Genomic DNA, 13,900 nt, shown 5'->3' on the forward strand with positions numbered 1-13,900 from the left:
ATTAATTGTACTTAAAAATAAATATTTTAATTTTGCTTTTTCCCAGCCTTATTTTAAAATATGATTTTTTGAAGAGAAAAATTATGATTATAAAAATAAAAGACACTGATTAAAAACTCTAAAATATACATTATATATCTAGAAAATAATATTGCTAAGTATCACACTGCATTTAAAATTACTCAGCCAAACTGCCAATTTCTAAACTTTTATAAACAGTCCATTTGGAGACAAATAGAATTTTTAAAATTTATTATTATAAAAGATTCCAAACATATACAAAAGTAGAGTCCTTAATCTACCCCTAGGTGTCCACTGCCTAGCTTCAATAAACAATGCAACATTAAAAATGCACATACATTAAAAAAAATCTTAGTTCAAATATTGCATTATTTTAATAAATTTCATTACATTCAGTACCATTTCCTTTGTACTATCAGAGTTCATCAATGTGTCCAGAGCCATAAGGAGAGAGCAACTATTTTCAGAGGTGATATTTTCTTCAATTGCTTTTAAAATTTTATCCAACAGATCAGCTGTGCTACTCATTGCTTGTGACTATAAAACATAGAAATTAATATTTAAGTGGAATACATGTAAAATGCACAAGAAATGTGAAAGTCTGGCATAACAGATCATTATAATTAGCTGTATGAAGTCAACCAGAAATCATATTTGTCTTTTCCCTTTCTTTTGTTAAAAAATCTGCATATATGCATATACACAGTTTTTAAAAGCCAACACAGCCCTAAATACAGAACCTAGAAATAAACAATAGGAGTTATTTATTCAGTAAATAATTTTAGAGAAAGTAACTTCCCAATAAGAGAAAGAATTCTGCATGGACCATAATTGTATTACTTGCCAAAACAGTATCTTTATGACTTTGGTTTCTAAAATGTGGCTATGCTGAGGGAGGGCTAGAGTTGGCCAGAATTACACTGTGCCGTGCCAGGGCACTCAAACCTGTCCCTCCTGCCTTTTTTATCTTGTGAGCCAAAAATCCTGTCTAACACTGCCTTAAATCCTATGTAAACATGCCATCTGCTATGGAGTTTATTTAAATCACACTAATTTAATCAAAAGCAACCTGCATTTTAAAACTCTTACATAATTGAAATCAGAACACAAAGATGGCACTAAACATAGGATATAATTTTAGACATAGTACCTGTAAGAGAAGAGCAAAATTTTCACTCTGAATAATCTTGGAGAAGTTTTCTACAATAAATGCAATACATTCTTCTTGGAGCTGAGAGGCCATGGTTAGTGCCACTTCTGTCCACTTCACTCTGGGTAAACTGTTGATTAGTCTGTCACTTTCCATCAGAAGAAAGGCAGCATTCTTGTCATCCTTAGATTTTAAAAAAATATTGGAAAAAGTTAGATGCTAACTGCTCATAAAATAACTCTCTAACCAAATCAAATACTTTTGTTGTCATGGGATGTTTCTTGCAAAAACAAAATTCCAGATAACTAATGTCTTCGCCATTAATTTTACATATAATGTTTATTTATTCATTCATTCAGAATTATCTAAAAGGGTAAAGTTTAAGCTAGGAAGAAACCACCTTTAAAAGGTAGCTAAAACAGGCCCGGCAAGATGGCTTAGGCCTATAATCCCAGCACTTTGGGAGGCTGAGGCGGGTGGATCACTTGAGGTCAGGAGTTCAAGATCAGCCTGGCCAACATGGAGAAACCCCATCTCTACTAAAAACACAAAAATTAGCCAAGCATAGTGGCGCACACCCATAAACCCAGCTAATTGGGAGGCTGAGGCAGGAGAATTGCTTGAACCCAGGAGGCGGAGGTTGCAGTGAGCTGAGATTGCACCGCTGCACTTCAGCCTGGGTGACAGAGTGAGACTCCATCTAAACAAACAAACAAACAAAAAGTAGCTAAAACAAACCTGACAGCAAAGTGAAAATAACTAGAAAGAAAAACTTGAGTTCCCTAAGATTATCACAGCTAAATTAATTTTTGTGCTTATAGATATCATTCATAACTGCATGGCTACAACAACATAGCCCTAATTCTTTTCTGACTATAAAATACATGTTCTTTATGTAAATTTGGAAAGGCTAAAAATTACTTATAACCCCCACTGATTTTCTTCCTCTTCTCTAATTAGGTAAGAGACTCTACTGTTTATATTTTATTCATTTAATGATTCATTATTATACTATGAAAAAAACACAAATATTGATCTCTATGGAAAATGGAATGACAATGCAGAAATACCATGTACTCCAAGGAAAAGGAAAAAAAGGCATATATTACTATATCTTATCCATGTTTGATTTCCAGATCTTAAAACAATGCTTAATAAATAAATATTTATTAAATAGTTACCTGATGAACTGGTAAACTGAAAACCATGGCCACAAATTCTATCCACCAAGAGGTGGAATTGACTTCCTCAGTATTTTTTTTTTTTTTTTTTTTGAGACAGAGTTTCAGTCGTTACCCAGGCTGGAGTACAATGGCGCGATCTCGGCTCACCGCAACCTCCGCCTCCTGGGTTCAGGCAATTCTCCTGCCTCAGCCTCCCGAGAAGCTGGGACTACAGGCGTGCGCCACCATGCCCAGCTAATTTTTTTTGTATTTTTAGTAGAGACGGGGTTTCACCATGTTGACCAGGATGGTCTCGATCTCTTGACCTCATGATCCACCCGTCTCGGCCTCCCAAAGTGCTGGGATTATAGGCGTGAGCCACCGCGCCCAGCCTGACTTCCTCAGTCTTGAATCTGGACTACTAGCCTTTTCGCTTGCCTTGACCAACAGTGATGATATGAAAGTTCTAGAGCCTATGCCTCAAGAAGTCTTGCAGCTTCAGTCTTTACCTTCTGAGAATCTTGGGACCTCCGGGCCAAAAGAAGCCTGATAAGGAAGACCACTTGGTGCAGGAGGCCCAGCCCCGCAGCTGCCCCCAGCTGAATGCAGCCACAGGCAAGACCAGCAGAAGAATCATCCACTCAACTAACAGAATTGTGAGAAGTCATTTTAAGCCACTTAGTTTGGGGGTGGTTTGTTAGACAGCAGTAAGTCACTGATAAATCTGGAAATGACTGATATATCTAACATAGACAGCATGACATGGACTCTGCACACCCTCTGTTTTTGTTTAGGTCCAGAAGAACCACATCTTCCCTGATACCATATATAAACATCTGATTCCTTTATACATGCTATAAGAAAATCTGTCACTTTTTGTTAGAGCATTTAATTCATTTGTAATTAATCACACATGAAGATTACTATTTGATTAATGTCTGTCTCCCTCACTAGGCTGTAGTTTCAATGAGTGTAAAACTATCTATCTCTGTTTTAGCTCACCAATGTATGCTCAGGGCCTAGTATAAAACTGGGTCATAGTAGACACTCAAATACTTGTTTATATCTTTTAACATGATTGGAGACAGAGTCTATCAGTTAACCTCTAAGATAACAAGTTTAATCCTTCAACTTCAAAATGAAAAATTTTAACCATTTACTAATAATTCTTTTTCTTTGACACAAGTCTTGCTCAGTCACCCAGGCTGGAGTATAGTGGCTTGAACATGGCTCGCTGCAGCTTCAAACCTCCTGAGCTCAAGTGATCATCCTGCCTCGGTAGCTGAAACCATAGGTACATGCCTCCATGCCCAGCTAAACTTAAAAAAAAAAGTACTTTTTTTTTGAGACAGGATCTCACTCTGTCACCCAGGCTGGAGTGCCTCAGTCATGTAAATACCTGAGATTAGATGCGCACCACCATACCCAGCTAATTTTTTGTATTTTTAGTAGAGAGGGGGTTTCACCATGCTGGCCAGGTTGGTCTCACTCCTGGACTCAAGTGATCCACCCGCCTCAGCCTCCCAAAATGCTGGGACTACCGGCATGAGCCACCATCCCCAGCTCCAAAAATATTTTGCAGAGATGGAGTCGTGTCATGTTATCCAGGCTGATCTTAAACGCTTGGCTTCAAGTGATCCTCCCACCTGGCCTCCCAAAGTGCTGGGATTAAAAGTGTGAGCTACTGCACCCAGCCAAAAATCCTTTAAAACTGTATTATATTCTTTCACTGCTTGAATAAAAGAAAAAACAATCATACTTTTATATAATTCATCTTTTTTTTTTTTAAGAATCATTGTCGTTTCCTCCTTCAGTGACTTTCTGAGTAACTGCAATTACTAAGAGTTTTAGACAACAAGCTCAATTTGTTCTACTGCAGGCACTGCTCTGGTAGGGAAGCCAAATGTAAGGTATTTAAATAAATTTGGCAGGTATCTACAAAGTGCTTACTATTTATATAATGTGATGTGCTCTGATCATAGCATTTTTAAAAAACCATACATATAGAGTATAATTATAATTTAGCTTGGAAAACTACAGCATGCATAGTTAAATAACATAGATGATATATAATTATATTCCATACTCATCTGAATATATGATAAACATTAAATATTAGAGTACTTTTAAGAAAAGTACTCTAGATTTAAAAAAAAAAAAAGTAAAACTTTTAGACCAAACATTTAAATTTTCATTCAACAGTTAACATAATCATATACTTTAAAAATTTCAAATGTATAAAGGACATTCTAGGAAAGTCTGTTTCTCCTTCCTGTTCACAAACCATCCATTTTATGATCAATATTATTTTTTCCTTGATCTTTCCAGAGTTAATTTATGCTTATACAAACAAAATATATATGTAATTTTCTGCTTATTTTATCCAAATGAAGGCATTAATATGCACAGTATTCTAGTATCTTGCCTTTTATACTTAGCATACATCTCAAGTATTTTTCTTACCAGTGTATTTTTATGTTTTAATAGCTATGTAATAGTCCATAATATAGATATATCACAAGTCATTTAACCAGTCCTCTACTTAAAGACATTGACATTGTTTCTAGTTTTGCTATTATGTCATAATGACTAACCTTATTTATAAGATTATTTCACATAGATGTGAGTATGTCTACAAGATACATTCCTGGAAGTAGAATTGCTGGGTCAATATTACTTCTCTTAGCCTGAGTTCTGCCTAAAAATTGAGCTTGAGAAACAGGCTTATTTGCAGAAGTGATAATGGGGAATCTGAGGCACTGGAAGAGTGCAACAGGGACAAAAGGAAGGAAAGCCAATTCAAGAGTGTATTTTCTCACTCTCTCCTATTCAAAGTGGCATCAGCATTAGCCAGAGCCTGTTAGAAACACAATCTCTCTATCCTCCCTTGACTTACTGAATTAGAATCTGCATTTAAACAAGACCCCCAAGTGTTTTGTAGATACATTAAAGTTTGAAAAGCACTGATAGAGAATTCACTATTGGAGGCAAATGGGACTCAATCTTGTTGGGGACCCTCTGAAGAGCTATGAAGGATGTACTTTGAATTATCCATTCAGCAGACAGAACAAGGAAACACTAACCACTGGCTCCCATCTCCCACTGGTCAAAGTTTGCCCTCTGGCAATGTTAACTCTCTTTCACTGCCAGCTTTACACAGGCTCAGAACTGCTGAGTTGCAGGTATCCCATGTGGAGTAGCAGTGAAGCCTCAGGACAGAAAGTGAGGATTTGTGTATATGTGATTGGGCTGAGGGAAAGTGCTGTCAGATTACATCCAAGTGCAGGTAGGTGCTGCAGCAATAGCTTGGCTACAAACATGGGACAAAAAGCTATGAGGTGGGACACCAGAGGTTTCCAAACTACCAATGTACAATAAATAGAGCAAGTGTTTATCAAGTGGTAAATTCCTCCATAGCAACCTAGAGAAATGTATTTAGTGGTTCACAATCAGCATTAGAAAACCAAAGAAGTGGGTGGGTGGGTGAGAGAGACAGAGAAAGGAGAAACATAAAAAACACCAGTCCATCATATGTAATAAAGCTAGTAAATCTTTTGTGAAACTTGTGTTTCTGTTCTATATCTATTAGTGTATTGGGTTACAATGAAAACAACAAACCAAACAAAAAAACACCTTTTCATTCCAGGTCACAGATAAAAAGTTTACGAAACACAGAAAACGTTGTGCTAATTTATGACCTTCCCAGGAATAAATCAGAATATTTATCCCATATACTTTTACTAACATAGTGAAAATTTCTCTCCATCATTCTGAAAGGTAGAAAATGGTCTGACATGGTAGTTTTCATACCCATTTCTCTTAAATAAATGAAGTTCAGGATCTGTTCATCAAATTAAGAGATGTCTATCGACACCTTAGTGAACTATCGAATTCTATCATATGTTTAGCTTTGACTTTCTAAAAATCAGCTGGGCGTGGTGATTCATGCCTGTAATCACAGCACTTTGGGAGGCTGAGATGGGCGGATCACCTGAGTTTGGGAGTTCAAGACCAGCCTGACCAACATGGAGAAACCCTGTCTCTACTAAAAATACAAAATTAGCCAGGCGTAGTGGTGCATGCCTGTAATGCCAGCTACTTGGGAGGCTGAAGCAAGAAAATCACTTGAACCTGGGAGGTGGAGGTTGCAGTGAGCTAAGATCACACCACTGCACCCCAACCTGGGCAACAAGAGTGAAAATCCACCTCAAAAAAAAAAAAATCAATTTGTACAAACTATCTATATTAGGAAAATTAGTGTTATAAATGTCATATGAACTGTTATCTGTCTTTTGACTTGGTGACAAAGAAAGATAAAAATGTAAAGTTTCGGCCGGGCGCGGTGGCTCAAGCCTGTAATCCCAGCACTTTGGGAGGCCGAGGCGGGTGGATCACGAGGTCGAAAGATCGAGACCATCCTGGTCAACATGGTGAAACCCCGTCTCTACTAAAAATACAAAAAAAACTAGCTGGGCGTGGTGGTGCATGCCTGTAATCCCAGCTACTTAGGAGGCTGAGGCAGGAGAATTGCCTGAGCCCAGGAGGTGGAGGTTGCAGTGAGCCGAGATCGCGCCATTGCACTCCAGCCTGGGTAACAAGAGCGAAACTGTCTCAAAAAAAAAAAAAATTTAAAGTCTCTCATATTTAAATATATTTAAAAATTCTCCATGTTATACTCTAATGTAGTAGCACTTTCCTATCTCCCTTGATGACAAAGAAATATTTGATACATTAGAGTACCTTCCCTGGCACAGGTGGTTGAACTGAATTAGAACTAAAGAAGACTGCATGAAGAGAGGTGACATCAGCAAGATGACAGAATAGGAAGCCCTAAACCCTCCTTCCCCCATGAACACACTAATTCAACAATAATTAACAAATTCTCTTGTTAAGAAATGGAGAAACTAGGTGAGAGGCTCCTACATGGAGGATGAGCATGAAACCAGACACTATGAAGTTGATAGGGAAATTTGAGACACAATCTCACCAGAATCCTAGCCCTGGCACAGAGCTGTACAACTAGGAAGAAAACCATAAGCTCCCAGCTTCTCCCTGGGGAAGGAAGAGTTAGACCATGTGTCAAACATCCCAACTTTCCCAGGGGTTGCCTAAATGACTGATTTCTGTCTTGCAGTCTTAGAGTGCTAATGGGACCCAGCAAACTCTAGCTACCTGGGAAAGAACACAGATGGTGATTTGTGCTGGCAATCACTTTATCTCCTCCCCCAGCTCAGCATAGAGCAAATGAATGAAAAACATCCTTGCTCCCAGCATCTACCTGGGGAGGGAAAGAGTTAGTTTGCATGTCCAATATGCCCACTTTTTTGGGGGCCGCCCAAAGGTTTGGCTCTACCTTGCCTGTCTCAGAGCACTGATAATACCTGGACTAATCTAGCCACCTGGGGAATAGTGAGAACAGAAATGGTGATTCTGACTAAGGGTCAGCACTGTCTCTTGTTCTTGCTCAGTACACAATGAGTAGACAAAAACTTCTAGTTCCCAACATCTCCCTAGGGAGACAAATAATTGAAATCTGTATCTAAAGTTCCAACATTTATGAGGGCTGTCCAAAGAACAGGTTTCTGTCTTGCTGTTTTGGAGTGCTAATGGGACCTGGCATGGCTTAGCCACCCAGGGCCAATAGAACAAAGATGGCATTTGACGCTGCATGTAACTAGTTGCCAGAGACTCTTCAATTGTCTCAGTAGAGAGTGAACAGCTGGAGAAGCCCCAAATCCCACCTTCTACTTGAGGCAGGAAGGAGTGTGAAGGAATGTCTAATGACCTAACTTTTCTGGGGGGCATCCACGGAACTTGACTCAGAGCACTAATAGGACCCAGCATACTCTAGATGCTTGGAAGTCACTAAAAACAAAGTGACTTGGATTAGCAAGAAAATTTGAGAGGCCCTTGATCTCTGGCTGGGTGGATTAGCAAGGGTCCTCTCTTGTATGAGGCCAGTCCATATAGACTGGAAGAGTTAGCTATTAATCTAATGTGCAGATACAAACAGAGTAAAAGAAAATGAACAAAGAAATATGTTCCAAAAAAAGGAACAAAATAAATCTCCAGAAACTGGGCTAAATGAAATGGAGATATATGATTTAGCTCACAGAGAACTCAAAATAATCATCATAAAGATGTTCACACCAAGGTCAGGAAAACAATGCATGGCAAAGTAATTTCAGTAAAGAGATATACAATATAAAAAAATGCCAAAGAGACAGATCTAAGATGGCCGATTAGGAGCAGCTCAGGATTGCAGCTCCCAGTGAAAGCACGGAGAGAGTGGACGCCACATTTCTAGATGGATTTTTATTGCCCACAGACCAGGAGATTCCCAGATGGAGGGGCCCCATGGGTTGCCAGTGTGGCTGTTTTGGCCTGCATGGTGGGTCTCTGCACAAAATACACGGGTCCGGGCACTGTTTTAGTTGGTGATTGGAGCTCCTGGGAGACAGAGTCTCCATTTAACTGATAAAAAAGGTGACTGAAACGGAGCCAGACCAGGAGATTCCCAGGCAAAAGAGGAACACGTATCTCAGCGCAGCTGTTTCAGCCAGCGTACTGAGTTGCCGCATGGGGAAATCACACAGATCCTGGCACCTTTTGAACAGGCGACTGGAAAACCTGGGAGACAGAGTTGCCCGTACAACTGAAAAAAAAGGAGGGGGGGGGCCAGGCACAGTGGCTCACCCTGTAATCCAAGCACTTTGGAGGCCAAGGCAGGCAGATCACCTGAGGTCGGGAGTTCAAGACCAGCCTAATGAACCTGGTGAAACCCTGTCTTTAAAAAAATAAAATAAAATTTTTTTAAAAAGGGGTCTGAGGCAGGGAGCCAGGTAATGAGGCTTCGCTGGTCCCACCCCCACAAAAAAACAGCAATCTGAAACGCTCTGGATTGAGAGTTTCACAGCAAGCACAGTTGAACCTAGGACGGTCCAGCCCTGTGGGGGAGGGGCGTCCGCCATTACCAAGGCAGTCCACCACTACGGAGGCAGTCCGCCATTGCTGAGGCAGCCTGCCATTACAGAGAGACTCTGCCATTACAGAGGTGGGCTGCCATTGCCGAGGCAGTTCTAACTATACCCATATAATCAGGACTGCAGGGAAGTTCACAATGCAGCTGTGGGGAGCCCACAGCAGCTCAGCAAAGCCTCTGCAGGCAGACTGTGACTAGGCTGCCTCCTCGCTGGGCAGAGCAGCCCTGAAAAAAGGCAGCAGCATGATAGAAACTTAAAAATAAAGCCCTAACTCCCCAGGACAGAGCATCTGGCAAAAAAAAAAGGCGTTTATGAGTTCTGCTGCATCAGACTTAAACATACCTGCCCAGCAGCTCTGATTGAACAATGGAGCTCACAGTTCAGCACTTAAGCTACTATAAAGGACAGACTGTCTCCTCAAGCAGCTCCCTGACCCCTGTATATCCAGAGTCACTTCTTAAAGGAGAGTTCAGACTGACATCTGGTGGGTATCCTTCTGGGACAAAGATAGCAGAAGAAGAAACTAGTAGCAACCCTTACTGTTCTGCAGCTGCTGCAAGTAATCCCCAGGTAAGCAGGGCCTGGAGTGGACCTCAGCAGTCCTAGAGCAGAGGGGCCCGACTGTTAGAAGGACAACTAAGAAACGGAAAGAAATAACTTTATCATCAACAAACTGGATGTCAACTCAGGGACCAAATCTGAAAGTCAATAACCACAAAGACGACAGCTGGATAAATCCACAAAGATGGGAAGAAATTAGCACAAAAAGGATGAAAACACCCAAAACCAGAATGCCTCTCCTCCTACAAGTGATCACAACTCCTCACTAGCAAGGAAACAAGGCTGGATGGAGAATGAGTGTGATGAATTGACAGAAACAGGCTTCAGAAGGTGGGTAAAAAGAAACTTCTCTGAGCTAAAAGAACATGTTCTAACTCAATGCAAAGAAAGAAAGAACCTTGAAAAAAGATTTGATGAAATGCTAATGAAAATAAACAGCTTACAGAGGAATATAAGTGAATTGATGAGCTGAAAACACAACACGAGAACTTCGCAAAGCATACAAAAGTTTCAACAGCCAAACTGACCAAGCAGAAGAAAGGACATCAGAGGTAGAAGATCAACTCAATGAAATAAAACGAGAAGGTAAGATTAGAAAAAAAAAAAAAGGCCGGGCGCGGTGGCTCAAGCCTGTAATCCCAGCACTTTGGGAGGCCGAGGCGGGTGGATCACGAGGTCAAGAGATCGAGACCATCCCGGTCAACACAGTGAAACCCCGTCTCTACTAAAAATACAAAAAATTAGCTGGGCATGGTGGCACGTGCCTGTAATCCCAGCTACTCAGGAGGCTGAGGCAGGAGAATTGCCTGAACCCAGGAGGCGGAGGTTGCGATGAGCCGAGATCGCGCCATTGCACTCCAGCCTGGGTAACAAGAGCAAAACTCTGTCTCAAAAAAAAAAAAAAAAAAAAAAAAAAAAAAAAAAAAAGGGGTAAAAAGGAATGAACAAAGTCTCCAAGAAATATGGGACTAGGTGAAAAGACCTACATCTATGTTTGATAGGTGGACCTGAATGTGACGAAGAGAATGAATCCAAGCTGGAAAATACTCTTCAGGATATTATCCAGGAAAACTTCCCCAACCTAGCAAGGCAGGCCACCATTCAAGTCCAGGAAATACAGAGACCACAAAGATATTCCTCAGGAAGAGCAACCCCAAGGCACATAATTGTCAGATTGACCAGGGTTAAAATGAAGGAGAATATGCTAAGGGCAGCCAGAGAGAAAGGTTGGGTTACCCACAAAGGGAAGCCCATCAGACTCAAGCAGATCTCTTAGCAGAAACCCTATAAGCCAGAAGAGCGTGGAGGCCAATATTCAACATCCTTAAAGAAAAGAACTTTCAACCCACAATTTCATATCCAGCCAAAGTAAGTTTCATAAGTGAAGGAGAAATAAAATCCTTTACAAACAAGCAATTACTCACTCAGAGGTTTAATCACCACCAGGCCTGCTTTACAAGAGCTCCTGAAAGAAGCACTAAACATGGGAACAACCAGTACCAGCCACTCCTAAAACATACCAAATGGTAAAGAACATTGACACAATGAAGAAACTGCATCAACTAATGGGCACAATAGCCAGCTAGCATCAAAATGGCAGGATCAAATTCATAGGTAACAACATTATTCCTAAATGTAAATTGGCTAAATGCCCCAATCAAAAGACACAGACTAGCAAATTGGATAAAAAGCCAAAACCCATTGGTCTGCTGTATCCAGGAAACCTATCTCACATGCAAGGATACACAAAGGCTCAAAATAAAGGGATGGAGGAAGATTTACCAAGCAAATGGAGAGCAAAAAAAAAAAAGCAGAAGTTGCAATTCTAGTCTCTGATATCTAGTCTCTGATAAAATAGACTTTAAACCAACAAAGATCAAAAGATACAAAGAAGGACATTACATAATGGTAAAAGGATCAATGCAACAAGAAGAGCTAATGATCCTAAATAAATATGCACCCAATACAGGAGCACCCAGATACATAAAGCAAGTTCTTAATGACTTACAAAGAGACTTAGACTCCCACACAATAGTAGTGAGAGACTTTAACACCCCACTGTCAATATTAGACACATCACCAAGAAAGAAAATTAACAAGGATATCCAGGACTTGAACTCAGACCTGGACCAAGCAAACCTAATAGACAGTTATAGAACTCTACACCCCAAATCCAAAGAACATACATTCTTCTCAGTACCACATCACACCTACTCTAAAATTGACCACATAATTGGAAGTAAATCACTCCTTATCAAATGCAAAAGAACGGAAATCATAACAAACAGTCTCTCAGACCACAGTGCAATCGAGTTAGAACTCAGAATTCAGAAACTAACTCAGAACTGCACAGCTTCATGGAAACTGAACAACTGGCTCTTGAATGTTGACTGGATAAACAATGAAATGAAGGCAGAAATAAAGATGTTCTTTGAAACCAACAAGAACGAAGACACAACATACTAGAATCTCTGGGACACATTAAAAGCAGTCTCTAGAGGAAAATATATAGCAATAAATGCCCACATGAGAAGCAAAGAAAGATCTAAAATCGACACCGTATCATCAAAACGGAAAGAGCTAGAGGAGCAAGATAAAAAAAACCTCAAAACCAAGCAGAAGACAAGAAATAACTAAGATCAGAGCAGAACTGAAGGAAATAGAGACACAAAAACCCTTCAAAAAATCAATAAATCCAGGAGCTGGTTTTTTGAAAAGGTCAACAAAATAGACCACTAGCCAGATTAATAAAAAAAAAAGAGAGAGAGAATAATCAAATAGGTGCAATAAAAAATGACAAAGGGGATATCACCACAGATTCCACAGAAATACAAACCATCATCAGAAATTATTGCCAATATACTAGTAAATTATATATACCAGAAATTATATGCACATAAACTAGTAAACCTGGAAGAAATGGATAAATTCCTGGACACTTGCACTCTCCCAAGACTAAATCAGGAAGAAGTTGAAACCATGAATAGACCAATAACAAGAGCTGAAGTTAAGGCAGCAATCAATAGACTACCACCCAAAAAAAACCCAGGTCCAGATGGGTTCACAGCCAAATTCTCCCAGACATACAAAGAGGAGCTGGTACCACTCTTTCTGAAACTATTCCAAACAATCCAAAAAGAGGGAATCCTTCCCAAATCATTTTATGAAACCAACACCATCCTGATACCAAAACCCGGCAGAGACTCAACAAGAAAAGAAAACTTCAGGCCAATATCCATGATAAACATAGATGCAAAAATCTTCAGTAAAATACTGGCAAACTAATTGCAACAGCACATCAAAAAGCTTATCCACCATGATCAAGTAGGCTTCATCCCGAGGATGCAAGGCTGGTTCAACATACATAAGTCTATAAACATAACTCACCACATAAACAGAACCAAAGACAAAAACCACATGATTATCTCAGTAGATGCAGAGAAGACCTTTGACAAAATTCAACAGCCCTTTATGTTAAAAACTTTCAATAAAGTAGGTATCAATGGAATGTATCTCAAAATAACAAAAGCTATTTACAACAAACCAACAGCCAATATCATACTGAATGGGCAAAAACTGGAGACATTCCCTTTGAAATCTGGCACTAGACAAGAATGCTCTCTCCCACCACTCCTATTCAATATAGTACTGGAAGTTCTAGCCAGAGCAATCAGGCAAGAAAAAGAAATAAAGGGTATTCAATTAGGAAAGGAGGAAGTCAAATTGCCTCTATTTGCAGATGACATGATTGTATATTTAGAAGACCCCATCATCTCAGCCCAAAATCTTCTGAAACTGATAAACAACTTCAGCAAAGCCTCAGGATACAAAATAAAGGTGCAAAATTCATAAGCATTCCTATACACCAATAACAGACTTCAAGAGAGCCAAATCATAAACGAACTCCCATTCACAACTGCTACAAAGAGAATAAAATACCTAGGAATAAAACGAACAAGGAACGTAAAGGACCCCTTCAAGGAGAACTACAAACCACTGCTCAACAAAATAAGAGAGGACAC

At 39.8% G+C, this 13,900-nt stretch overlaps 1 protein-coding gene across 6 annotated transcripts in view; it reads right to left on the reverse strand.

The window, feature by feature from the left end:
• The window catches only part of BTBD8 (BTB domain containing 8), a 133,902-nt gene that overhangs the window by 17,530 nt on the left and 102,472 nt on the right, over positions 1-13,900 (reverse strand). For all 6 annotated transcript variants that reach the window (XM_074381436.1, XM_074381437.1, XM_003933307.4 and 3 more), the window contains 2 exons: positions 1,172-1,354; positions 421-558 (listed from right to left, as the gene is read on the reverse strand). In XM_074381436.1, the coding sequence (XP_074237537.1) occupies positions 421-558; positions 1,172-1,354 (321 nt within the window). The remainder of the gene's footprint in view (positions 1-420; positions 559-1,171; positions 1,355-13,900) is intronic.

Source organism: Saimiri boliviensis, chromosome 11 (genome assembly GCF_048565385.1).
Source record: "Saimiri boliviensis isolate mSaiBol1 chromosome 11, mSaiBol1.pri, whole genome shotgun sequence".
Lineage (NCBI taxonomy): Eukaryota > Metazoa > Chordata > Mammalia > Primates > Cebidae > Saimiri > Saimiri boliviensis.